The sequence below is a fragment of the Agrilus planipennis genome, unplaced genomic scaffold, assembly GCF_000699045.2.
Source record: "Agrilus planipennis isolate EAB-ADULT unplaced genomic scaffold, Apla_2.0 scaffold193, whole genome shotgun sequence".
NCBI classification, from domain to species: domain Eukaryota; kingdom Metazoa; phylum Arthropoda; class Insecta; order Coleoptera; family Buprestidae; genus Agrilus; species Agrilus planipennis.
The window spans coordinates 211,446-225,020 of record NW_020442456.1 but is presented as its reverse complement, the minus strand read 5'-3'; the positions used below and the strand labels follow the sequence as shown (position 1 = coordinate 225,020).

The 13,575-nt window shown below is 33.8% G+C and overlaps 1 protein-coding gene across 1 annotated transcript in view; it reads right to left on the bottom strand.

The window, feature by feature from the left end:
* Window positions 1-13,033, bottom strand: part of LOC108736770 (low-density lipoprotein receptor-related protein 11) — a 22,404-nt gene extending 9,371 nt beyond the window's left edge. Inside the window, exons 1-7 of the mRNA XM_025980591.1 lie at window positions 12,605-13,033; window positions 10,392-10,561; window positions 5,207-5,325; window positions 4,950-5,137; window positions 1,866-2,130; window positions 582-648; window positions 8-21 (exon numbers count right to left, since the gene is read on the bottom strand). Coding sequence (XP_025836376.1) covers window positions 8-21; window positions 582-648; window positions 1,866-2,130; window positions 4,950-5,137; window positions 5,207-5,325; window positions 10,392-10,561; window positions 12,605-12,871 — 1,090 coding nt within the window. The 5' untranslated portion in view covers window positions 12,872-13,033. The remainder of the gene's footprint in view (window positions 1-7; window positions 22-581; window positions 649-1,865; window positions 2,131-4,949; window positions 5,138-5,206; window positions 5,326-10,391; window positions 10,562-12,604) is intronic.
* Between the last annotated feature and the right edge of the window lie 542 nt (window positions 13,034-13,575).

Below are 13,575 nucleotides of genomic sequence, written 5' to 3'. Positions count from 1 at the left end.
GTTTCGCCGTAATGTACCTGACTGAAAAATGATTAAATAATAATTATAACGATAGATATTTTTTATTAAATAAGAACTATGAACAGAGGACTCTATGGAAGTCAATAAGAAATAGGCAAGATAGATAGATAGGACACCTTCTCAGGCATGAAGATCTAGTCAGAGACATTAATTAAGGCAGAAAAAGGAGTTAGGAGGAGTAGAGGTAGACCTAGATTAGATTACTGCTCACGAATAGTTAAGGATGTGGGATGTTCTAGTTTTAGAGAAAAGCGAAGATTAGCTCAGGATAGAAAAGAGTGGAGGTGCGTGTCCAACCAGTCTGACAACCTTATGGTGATAAAGAACTATGGGAGCGAATGAAAGCATTCAAAGCGTAAATAAATCTAAAAATCAAAATTTTCTGCATTAAATAATGAATTAATAAAAATTTTCTCTGTTTCATTTAAAAGAAAAATAACATTTTTTTCATTTGTTTAAATAAAATTTATTGTCAAAAAATTATTATACCTTATTCCAAATATCGGCAAATTAGAATTAAAATATGGTAAAATGTTTGATAAATAAAATTGTTTAATTACCCTGATTGTTGTCCTTGGGATATCCTTCCATCATTTTCTAAACGATTAAGAGGTCCTCCGTTTTTTCCTACATCGCTGCAAATGAAATACGTCAAATGCGGGACGTCTTGAAAATTCTCTTCTGGTACGGGGTACTAATTTCGGATAATTTTTGTAGTGAACATATGTGCGTAGATATTTTTAGTTTTATTGTTTCTAGTAACTTCTCGATAAATAAAGGGTAAGTTGACTTAGAAGCAAAAATCAGTAAATAATTAATGTTTGTGGTGGGATGACAGCGCTATTGGTGAATCACCCACGGTGCAATACCTCAATGGTGGTGTGAAAATTTACCTTAATATAATTATCTTTCTTTTGTGTTCGTAATACATGTTGAAATGTAATTTACATTGCACTGCATACTATCAGCGATGAACAGATGTATTATTTGAATTCATTTTAATCAAAATAACCGTCTAAACATTATGTGCAGTAGTAAGTTGTTTAAATTTATCTTAGTCATCTCACTATTTGTCGCAATTTTATAGTTCACTATTCGATGCACACCTATTTTTCCAATACACGAGCAGGGTTCTGGCTTCGGATCGTAAATTATTCTGGCTTTCTAACATGCTTCTATTAGCTTAACCTGTATGTATNTTACATCGCTAGAAATAATATTACCTACTTTACTATAGGTACACTATGCCTGATCAGTGCTCAGGAAAAATTAAGGAAAAAGAAGGTACATGAAAACTAAGTAGAGTGACCCATATCGCACCACTCAGTGATATACATAAACATGAGGGTAGTGACCTTACCGAAAACCCTAACTACTCCGGAAATGATGGTGATGACGCGTATTCGCGTGATACCGCCGGTGTATTCCCATTGCATTCTTTCCATATGTGACCATCATATCCACATATTCTACATGTGAATACATTGGATTTTGCTTGATATTACCATATTCAACTTATTTTTGTATTTTGTGGTACTACTTTGTCAATGGAACGCTAACAAGTGCTGATTGTTAGTAATCATTACCTACAATTGACTTGTCGACGTATCAGCTGTTTGCGAAGGTTACGAATAGGTCTCTGTGTTTCGTCGAAAGCTAAGATAACGCGGTACCTGTTCTCAATCATTGACGTCTCGTTAAGTGGGTACTTCTTGTGTATACTTTTTACATCCCCTACGTTTTGGTACTATGACGAGATGCACTCTACAGTGTTTCCAGATGTTACCCTTTAAATATTCCGGAATACTGCTCAGACATAGTGTATTTGTATCATGGCTTTTTACCTCGAATGCCTAAATTTGTAGAATGCGAAATCCAACCGTTTGGATTTTCAACGGGATTATTCAGATAACCTGAACGCCTACTGCTATCATAAGGAGCAGCTTGATGCTCTGAATTTTTAACGCTATACACTGACACTGGTCTTAAAAAGTCACCCTCAGAATTATATTCTTGATTAGGGATCTGGATTGCTTGTTTGGGATATGAACCATGATATTGCTGCTGGGAAAATGAAGGAGGTTCCCGTCTTTCTTCCATCTGATTATTCTTTAATTAAATAAATAATAATAAATATTTACGTAATTCATCTGTTGCGTTAATAAATTGGTAACTATTTTTTGGCTATTTCCGACAAAACTACGAAGAGGTAGAGCTTCATTACGCTTAATCATAATAAATTTTACACAATAACAGGGCAGCTTGACGTTTTTCATTTCCTAAATGTGTTTTAAAGACGCTGTTTCGGGAATAACGGTTTCTATGTAATTACATATAATTATGTAAAACATGTAGGTAAGTATTTAGAAACAGAGCTATATTATATCTTCAAGTCCCAACATTTTTTAATAAGCTTGATTGCTATGTGACAAAATTATTCAATTACAATATAATTAAGAAAACAAACATTACTATACAGGGTGTTTCTAAAATAAGTGCCTAGCTTGCAAGAGGTAATAGGGCACTATAAAACGAGAGAGAAAGTAAATGTTTAGGTTTGAATGTGCAACGTTTTCGAGAAAAACGTATTTGAATGTACAGCCAAGGACCACTGCATTCAATCGGCCGGTAATTAGTAATATCAGTTATTAGCACTAGGTCAGTGTAACACTGTAGAACATTTATTGTTATTAATATTAGGAATGCCATCTCGTCTCTCAAAGCCAGTGGTTTGTTCATTATTGTTTGGTATCGGGAATTAATCGATATAAGGGACCATGCAAGAGGGAAGAGAGAAGAACGGAAACCGGAAAGCAGAAAAGTAGTTTTAACTTCAGTGGCGTTTACTACGACAGAATTGTGTAACATGGTAAAGTTACCGGCATCCCCAATGAACACTTTCAAACCCGCGAGCCGTCCTAACTGCGAGAAACGGATAATTTACACTCTACATTCGAGGGTGTACAGAAAACGCAATCCTCGATTTCATAGTAGACAACCTCCAAAGGAGTACACGCTAAATAGCCTGGAACGTTGTCTCCTTTCGTGTGACAGCGTGGCGAATTTTAAAAAAACAATTGCTGCATCTTATCATTTGCAGCGAGCAAACATTACAGCGAGTGGATTTTTATCAGCGGTTTCAGCTAAAAAATGCAGCAAACGCTATTTTTTTCCTTAGGGAGTTTTCCTGTATCTTCAGTAGTCCGGATCTAACTCCGCTGATCTGTTTTGTATGGGATTGTACGAAACCTCATTGCATTATGCTAATGATGTGTAGGACCGTGTAATGGTCATTTCAAATGAAGTTCGCCAAATGCCCCACGACTTGCACGAGTGAGAAATAAGTTTGTTTACTGATGTTGTTTCCTGGAAGCTAACATCTACCACCCGGTTGGTAGTTCAATAAGCGATTATTTAAAAAAACAAGAATAAAAATAATCGGACAATCAGATTTAAGAGTCATTAGAAGCTAGTCAGAAATTAACCCATAGACCAAATAGACAACTGACGCATATGTACCCCACCAATATAATAATAATTAATTAACAACAAAAGGCATATATATCTTTCTGAAGTTGTCTCTCCAAAATGACGAACTTTCGCAGTAAAAAAAAAGACAGCACGAACGTAGTTGTTGTGATCGTACTGTAATATTTTTAACCAACTTCAATGAGATTGTCGTAAGATAAACTTTTAGCAGAAATAANTATCTTTCTGAAGTTGTCTCTCCAAAATGACGAACTTTCGCAGTAAAAAAAAAGACAGCACGAACGTAGTTGTTGTGATCGTACTGTAATATTTTTAACCAACTTCAATGAGATTGTCGTAAGATAAACTTTTAGCAGAAATAATTTGGATAAATAATAAATCATTTGGTAGTTATTATTTGCATGTATTACGTTGGTAGTATCCAATAAGTTAAAAATAATTTCAACCATACGTTTCCATACATAGGCTCCCACCGGAATTTACCTAGGGCCTACTATTTTCTTAATTCGGTACTGGTTAGAACTGAGAGTGGTAATATCGGTGACCGTCTTCACTCACCCTGATGATATTCTACTTTTCCCGTCAATAATATGGTAGGCCAATACATTAACTTTAATTATAGTGTTTGTTAATTACCATTGGATTATTATTAAAAATGTTTCAAACAAATTATTTTACCTATTTCTAATTATTAAACTGTTAGATAATTTTTTAAGCCATGTTCAAAATTCGTTTTCAATTTGAAATATATTCTTAATGAATATAAAAAACAGGTGCAACTCAGTACACGTGAAAGAAGTGAAACATCTTTGGCGATCTCTATACCTTTATAACGAATAAATAATGATTCGCGAAAGAAAGAGAGACTACGAGAATTTTCAGGATTTATTTTTTTCAGTATATTTTATCTTTATTCCACCTAAGGAGTATTACTTTAATACGTTTTTATGTAATTCAATAACAAAAAAATGGTCAAATTTTTTTCGCTTCCGTTTATTTTTCCAAGTGCTTAAGAAACCGTAAACTATCAATAACTACAAGGAATTAGAATTAATACATAATAATATTCACTCTTAAATAAATATTAATTGTTGTTAAATAAATATTTACTGTAATAGACTTACTGTAATATAACTGCACATATATAACCAAAAAATTAATTTAGCACTATAGTATAGTGAATATACATTATTCTATAACATATGAGATGCCGGTCACTAACAACAGACTACAATACTGTTATGCGCATGCGCGCCTTTTTATTCCCATAGCCTATCGCATCGCGAGACAAAAAGTTGCAAAACGTATCGTTTCATGGCCTTGAGATTTTACTCTCACCGAGCCCAAAGAAGTTTCACTTCAAAATGTCGCATCTTTACTGCACTATTTCGACGTGAAATTTAATCTATTTTTATCTTCTGCACGAAATTTAAACTTACAATATCGTGAATTGTCTGAGGCAAGGATGGCTTCAAAGTAGTGCTTGTTAATTCAGGACAATTCATTTCTGGACCTTCGTCACTACCATCCGTACATTGCGTAATTCCATCACATGCATTGTAAATAGCAATGCATTCGCCACTTGATTTACATTCAAATTGGTATCGACTGCATTTCCTGACCTTTTCTGTAAACAAAATCTTGAGTAATAAAGTAATAAAAGACACTTAGCATTTTGGTGTATATGAAAGTATACCTTGTTTATTTATTTTAGTGGTCAGTGTCGCCAGAATTTTTGGTTGCACTGTAGTGAGTACAGCAGATGATGCTATTTGGACATTCGATGCTTTTTTAAGGTCATGTACTTCAGGAACCCTTAAAATTTAAATATTTACAATAACATCTGTAGGTACCACAAGCCGAGTAGAATATATATATATATATTATAGATATCTAACACAAGGAATCATGAATGTAAAGTAAAAGTAATGTTTCATGTACGTTTTCTTGATATATAAATGAGTTTTTAACAATTTGTACCATGTACCAAAACGCTACCGTCTTATTTGGTGTACAAAAGTACTAACACTTTTGTTTTAAAATAAGACTGTGTAAATCAACCGTCTTGTATTTAGTCATAAAAACGGCATTTTTTTAAAGCAGTGCAAAAAGAACTGAAGATCTAATAGTCAAACCTTTAACGGTTCACTTTATGATCCGGACAAACTCCGTTATAGTCTAACCTGTCACAGCACAAAATGAAGAATGTACGTCATAGATCAAAATTACAAAACCCGAAATCGTAATAATTGTAGGAAAGTATACCAAAAACATCTCAACAACCAAAGCATTGACCAAGGGGTCCGTTTTACTTTAGGGGCGTTTCCTATTTTTGTACAGACTATTTAAGTCCTAGTCCAGCTCAGCGAGAGTATTCCAATTCAACTACACCAATCAATTAAGTATTCTAATTCAACTCAGCCAATTCAAATTTTATTCAAGGCCCAAAATTCATTCAATGCACGTAAATACCACAAGTATTTTTTCAATTCAATTTAGACCAAGTTATTTTATGTTTATCTGTGTATAGTACAAACCCAATCAATTCGTGTAAATAGTGTAAATAAATTGTATATAGAAAAGCAGCCTTTTAATGTGGAAGTGTGTAACCAAAAGATCCTTCGGCGGGATACCACCACATACATCATCAGCAATCAAAATCAACTCAAATAGAAGGTACAGGAATAAAAAAAAAATAAAATGAATCATCTTGCACCACCCAGTGATATACATACACATGAGGTTTATGTTTATGGCTTTACCGAACGCCCCTACTGCTCCGGCAATGATGACCAGGATTACCTAGCGTAATTGCATAACGCGGCGTCGCTACATGCTGTGGTGGAATTTCATACTCGAACATGGACAAGGAAGGAATTCAGTCAAGGTACATCCTGGTATACTTCGTTTACTTTCTATAGCGATGTGACCTTCAGTTTGACCGGCGTAAGGTAGAAAAGAACAGCACTAGGCCAGAAAAGGAAGGAGACAACTCTCGGCCAAACTCTTAACCGGTGAGGAGCGAATAATCCGTACAGTACTGCACGGAAAAAGGGACCATTTTATCCACTACAATTGCATTACTCAAATGTGCTGTTATTGGTACCATGTACTACTGAAAATATCAACGAGATGTTTATTTATATTTGAAAACATATTAAAGACTTCAACGCTTGTTTTCGACTCGCACTACTATTCATGATTGAACAAAACTTTTGGCAGGTACTGTATGAAAAAGTATGTTTAATGAACAAGAGTCGAGAGTATAATGAGCTTTTTTCTCCCTACCTGCGATTTTGCCAGCGCGCAACCAAGACATTGGAAGGGGCACATCGCTACAGAAAGTAAATGAAGTATAAGTATGTTGTATCGAACACGATCATAAGTATGACTTATTTCAATATCCTCCACGCCTGTTTGCAGTGCAATGATTCGGATTTCGGAGCTTCAACTCTTTGTTGTATCTATATATATCTTCGGCATCAATTTCGAAGAATCCGTTACTCTCAATATGTAAGTCTTGTGGTATTCACAACTTCTATATTATTTAAAAGAATTTCCATGTATAACCACCAGTCCTGGGTACTCCTTATTCGGCTCGAACGACCAATTAATATGCGCATAATTCGCTACATATCATCTCGTAAGCTCAGGAAAAACCAATGGATTCATATGGTCAAATTGAGTACTCTGGCTGCGTTATATTTACAAAAGCACAACATTATATTCAAGACTTAAAACATATAACCTTATCCTACACATAACCCGTTTATGTACAGACTTTCCAAATTATTTAATTTGAATATGGAAACCGATATGAGAGCGCCTGCAAATGTACTACTTTTCTAAAATTCTCTCCGAAAAACTGCCTGTCTCCTCCTTGAACCTTTTTTTTATTATCGCTTGAAACGTCTGCACACAAACCATAATATACTAAGAAGAAAGTTAGCAGGTATAATCATAGACCTTTTAACTGTATATTTTTCAAAAAGGACCAGATAACAGCTACATAGTTTTTAAATATTTTTGTTAGGAAATCTGAATAAATATATTGCTGTTTGATTGATATTTTCAAAATAAACTTATTTTTACATTTTGTGATAGTAACAGTAACTTTGCTAGCCGAACGATAGGTAACAGTATACGCGAAGTGAAAACTACTACTAATCTTCATTACGTGCAATTGTCAAGTCTGCGTACCAGCTGTTGCGAAGGTAACGAGTTGGTATGTGTGCTTGACAAATGACTCCCTAACTAAATTGTATGTATATAATATACAATTGCAAAAATATTTGCAGCTCCCCTAGCAAATAGAACTGTCTGAAGTCTAAGCCTACTTCTGGTCAGGTACGTGTATGTACAAAATTCTTATAATCTAATCAAAAATTACTCAAGCTTATACTTAAGGATTGATTATTATTATTACTTTTCTCAAGTGCAATGGACTGCATATGATCCAACATTTATTTAGCAAACAAACCTTTCTATAGACGTAGATGATATAAAACGCGTTGAGCTATCATTCTACGAAATACTATTTGACTTCTCTAGATGGAAGTCGGGTTACCTCATTCCTGTTAAGAGTGACTGCTGCAAACTTGAGGTGGAAGTCATCCAAAGGGTGCTAGCTTATTGACGAAAAGCTTTTAAGAATGTCTAATGATAGGTTCCTGAGTAGAACGAAAGTTAACTGCTTGATCAATATTATTGACGACAAAACAAGGCTCGTATATGTTGGTACGTGTTAATTGGTTTAATTGCATGAATATACATTGTAAAGAGAACTAGATACATTATACATCGAAAAGTAATTAGTTTCATTTTTTGTTTAGTTAATTCGTGTGCAGATCCACAGTGGTAAACCTGAAGTTTTTTTTTTCGGTACCTAAATATTCTAAGCGTTTGATGTTTTGATATTCATCTGCTACAGCTTTTATGTTAATTATCTAGGTATGCGACTGATTCTTTGCTAGTAAGATAGTAATCGGGAGTCTCGGGAGACTATTTTTTACTTTGCATGTCTGTAACTAACACTAATTTAACATAGTCGATCTAAAATTGTTTTAATTAATTTTTTCAGTCTTGTTCTACACAGAGTAGGTCTAGATAACGAAATATTTAACTGAACAATACAACCAACGAAACCAATAGATATTTTATAATCAGTTAGCTACCTAATTCCAAAACGTAGAAATTAAAACTATATTAATAAATCAACCAGGTAAATAAAAACTAAACAGCAATATTCGCATAAAGTCATTAATTGATTTAATTAAAATTTCCTATATTATTGTAGTTCGCTGAATTACTGAGAAGACTTTGACATAAAGTTAAAATTTTAATATAAATTGAAAGGCGGGAAGTTTAATGATTTAAACAGTTTTACTAATTAGGAAAGTTCTCACAAAAATAGTGTAGTTGCATACGATCATAATCAGAACGAAATGCTCTATGCAACACAAAAATTGCAGGTAGGTAGAATTGGCTTTCAATAATTGTAGAAGTGACAAGATGAGGTAACAGTTAGGTTTGTTATGCCATTTATAGAGGGAATTTTGAAAAGATTTTTTTGTAACAAGTAGTACAGTCGGTGGAGGGTCAAATTCCTTTGATATTGGTTGTAAAAAATTCCCTGGGGAAAAAAGCCTCAAGAAAATATGCCCCTCGGAAGAGGAACGAGACCTTAACTATTACTTTTACTACTATTTATTGAGGGAATGTCTCAATTCGCCCGATGATTAACTCAGAGAGAAAAATGTCCCATAAAATAAATTTGTGGGGATCATTATCATACTCGTCAGCTCCAAGATTGGTTGGACACGCATCTTCCCTTTTTCCTATCCTGAGCTAATCTTCGAATTTCCCTAAAACTAGAACAACCCACATCCTTAATTATTTGCGAACAGTAATCAAATCTAAATCTACCTCTACCCCTCCTAACTCCCGTTTCTGCCTCTAATATGTTTCTGACTAGACCTTCATGCCTGAGAAATTGTCATACTAACCTATCTTGCCTATTTCTTATTGACTTCTATAGAGTCCTCTGTTCTCCTATTTTTTCAACATCTCTTCATTTCTAACCTTCTCCATCCACGGTATCTTCATCATTCGCCTGTAACTCCACATTTCGAACGCTTCTAACCTTTTCTTTTCCGCAGCGCCCCACGTCCATGTTTCTCACCCGTAGAGCGAAGGCGACCCTGCGCTATTTGCTTTATATCCTTACTACCCCTTCCGTCCAGACTTATCTGACTTCCTAGATATCTAAAATCAGCCACTTCCAATTTTTCATCCCTTTTCTTTATATTCGCTCTTTCCCTACTTTTTCTTCCCTTGCATACCAGTATTTTAGTTTTACTTTTATTTATTTTCATACAGTACTGTTTTGTCAGTGCAGCATTTCTTTTATTTAAAGCTATCTCTATGTCCTCCTCTTTGCTAGATACTAATACTGCTATGTCATCTGCAAACCTAAGCATACTAATCTTTTGCCCCTGTATATCTATCTCTACAGTTGTACTGTTTTTAATGATGTTGATCGCGTTTTCGATGTATGGATTAAAAGGTAACGGTGACAGTGTACATCCCTGTCTGACTCCCTTCCTACGTTGCAGCCCCAGTAAGTTAAAAAGAAGTTACGTTTTTCAGTGTGGACTTATAATTTTAATAAACATACTTTTTTAAATTGGGTGTGAATTTAACCAAAGCAGGTTTTCATATCACAGAACGAGAAAAAGGCACATCACATGAGTAACTGTACTTTTACGGAGTAATCTATGCAAAAACTTTTTAGATACAAATGGTTAGATATCTATAGATTTCAAATATATTCCTCTGAAATAATATATCAAAACTACCCTTCATAAACTAGGTTGACGTACCTTAGTTTTGTAAGGTCGTTTTCATGTTTAGTCAACTTAATCTGATTCTCCAAGTTTGACATACGTCTGCTAACAGCAAGCACGGCGCTAGTGTAATTAGCGTGGTGAGTAAATTTACATTTGAAGTCTTCTGGAGGTCCACACTCAAACAGATAACAACTTCCGGTACTCTAAGAACAATTATTTTTATTTTATTCATATTTCAGATGCACAAACAATTAACGCACAAATACATAATTGGTGCTAATATGTAAACAGATGAGAAAACGAAATTGTATCGCATTGAAAGCATTTCTTTTTTATAAAATTACTTATATGTACATCTGTTACAGGAAATGTATGAAATGAATGTAATTCCTAGGAAATGTATACAATTCCGAGGTTATTTAGGAAATCTATGAAATATTGCACCAAAGATTTTTTAATACACACATATCCTGGGAAATGTATAAAACTATTAATACTAAATAGACAATAATACGACTTTCTGTGAATAAAAAGCGAATAAAACACGTTAGTAAACTGAGAATCAGAGTTATCTGTATTTACGCGGTTCTAGTGCGATCGCCTAATCAGGGCTGTCCAACTGGCGGCCCGCGGGCCGTATACGGCCTGCCAAATTATTTTTACGGACCGCGAGTACATTTTGCAATGAATAAGTAAATTTATTTTTCTAAATTAATATTATTGATGTTTCTGCTACACAATTACTACCACAATATTATCATTAATAAATTACGAATATTTTAGATTATTATCTTCAGTATAAATAAAATATTTTTTTAATTAACATAAACTGACTTTACATCTATAAGAAGAAGAATATGGCCCACGGGCTATGAAAAGTTGGACAGCGCTAGCCTAATGTATATATGCATGGTGACGTTATTGTTTGGTTAGGTTAGGTTTGGAGATGTATAGTGACGTTATTATACGTTTACTAGGTAAATTTATGACAGACTGGAGTTTCTTTAGTGTCCCTGCAGATTTGTTGGAATAATGTCTTCGAAAAGTATGCTTCATTATGATCCTCAGGCTCAACATATATATATATATATAAATGATCAGCATTATCACCTCTACAACATACTAAAAATTCAAGGTCATCGTGTTTGCTGAAACAAAGACAACCTTGTCACATTATTATAAGATGTAATAATCTCCCTAACCAAACAAAAACGTCACCAATGGATATAGATGCATCTTCAAACAGCCTGCCGTATTATTGCCTATTTAGTATTGCCTGTAATACATTTTCGATTGCTATTTGGGAAATGTATAGATTTCCTAAGAAATGTGTCTAATATAATTTATTTTACACATTTCCGAGCGAATTTAGGAATTATATACATTTCCAAAGAATTGTATACAATGACGGATTTCATACATTTCCGGTAACATATCTACATCTGTCTCAACAAAGTAAACAGCCGAGTCAACATTATTCGCGATGAGACAGGGCTCGTACATGATGGTACGTGTTAATTGGTTTAATTGCTTGAATATAAATTAGAAAGAGAGGTAGATACATTGTACATTGAAAACTGTATCAGTTTATTTAGTTCGTGTGCAGGTCTACAGCAGTAAAACTAAGTTTCTTGTTTTGATATCTCTAAATATTCAATTATTCAGCTGCTACAGCTTTTACGTTAATTAGCTAGACATGTGATTGGTTTTTTTGCAAATGTAGGACTCGAGAGACCATTTTTGTATTTTACACTACTTTAACATATAGTCGATCTGAAATTATTTTAGTTAATATTGTCGCTCTTCATCTACATAGAATAGGTCTAGATAAGGAAATCATTAACTGAACAATACAATCAACGAGTCCAATAGACATTTTATATTGAAATGGCTACCTAATTCCAAAACGTAATAATTAAAGATTGGTAAATAAATCAACCAGGTAAATAAAAACTAAATAACAATATTCGCATAAAATCATTCATTCGTTCAGTTAAAAACAATTTCTTATATTACTGTACTTCGCTGAATACAATTACTGAAGTTAAAATTTAAATGCAAATTGAAAGGTGGGTAGGTTAAAAGATTAAATTTCTAATGTTTATAGAGTACGTTCCCGCAAAGGTAGTAGTTGCATATGATCATGATCATCCGCTTTATTTCAATTTCTAACAGTTATGTTTAATCGTGTTTTGACATATGACTTTGTTTTGCTTTCAATGGCAAATAATAAAAAATTTACTTACTTTTTCCTCAAACACAAATACATCACAATTTTCAGTTTCACAACACAACCTGAGACATTCCTCCCTCGAATCCAAATCCATTTCATTTAAATATTTCGCTCCCATGTTTCGAGAATCCTGGGTTCGAATTATTTTATCGGTGTGGACATCAAAATTCGTAACACACGTTTGCAAATCTATGTCCGTTGCAATAACTTTCTGTTTCGTGCTTTGTAAATATGTTGTGGAACTTAAAAAGCAAACTAAAAACAGTGCATATGATAACATGCTCGAAAATATTTTTTTCGGTGTGCTGCAGCTGTTTGGTTTTTATTTTATCGTAAAGGAAATACACACAGCTGGGAAATCGATGGAAATGAGACTGCGCGATTGAGGAATCCAGAAAACGTTTGCAACGCTATGCCATTTCAAAGGAAACTTTGTCTTGAACAGGAAATTAAGAATTAACGACGTTGTAAGGTTGGAACATAAGTTTCCTAAGAGAATTCTCTAAAAGAAAATCACTTTTAAAGTCGAGTAACGGAAATAAATGCACTTATGAGTAGATAAATACTTTATTTTGCAAAAGTGTAGGTATTTACAGGTACATACTTTTCACTTGATTGCGCAATAGGTAATTATTCCGTTAATAAGAAAAATTAAACCTGTTTGACTTAAACTGAACTGAGGAAGCTTGTAATTCTCATAACTCCAAAATAATAATAATAACGAAGAAAACAAATACAAAGATACAAAACATATTATTAACGTCATCACAATTAGTGTCTTTTTTAGGGGAGGGAGGTTAAGGAGGAAATTGCAGCCCCAAAGTCACAGTTTAGGGAGGTCTGTTTTCATAAAACGAATGTTTTTAATAAGAAAAATAAATGGATATAGCTAGGTAATACTGAAATTTGAACACTCTTGTAAATACTAAAATCTAATAATCATAACAGACCTGATATCACAATAGATGTGATTTCTTCATGAAA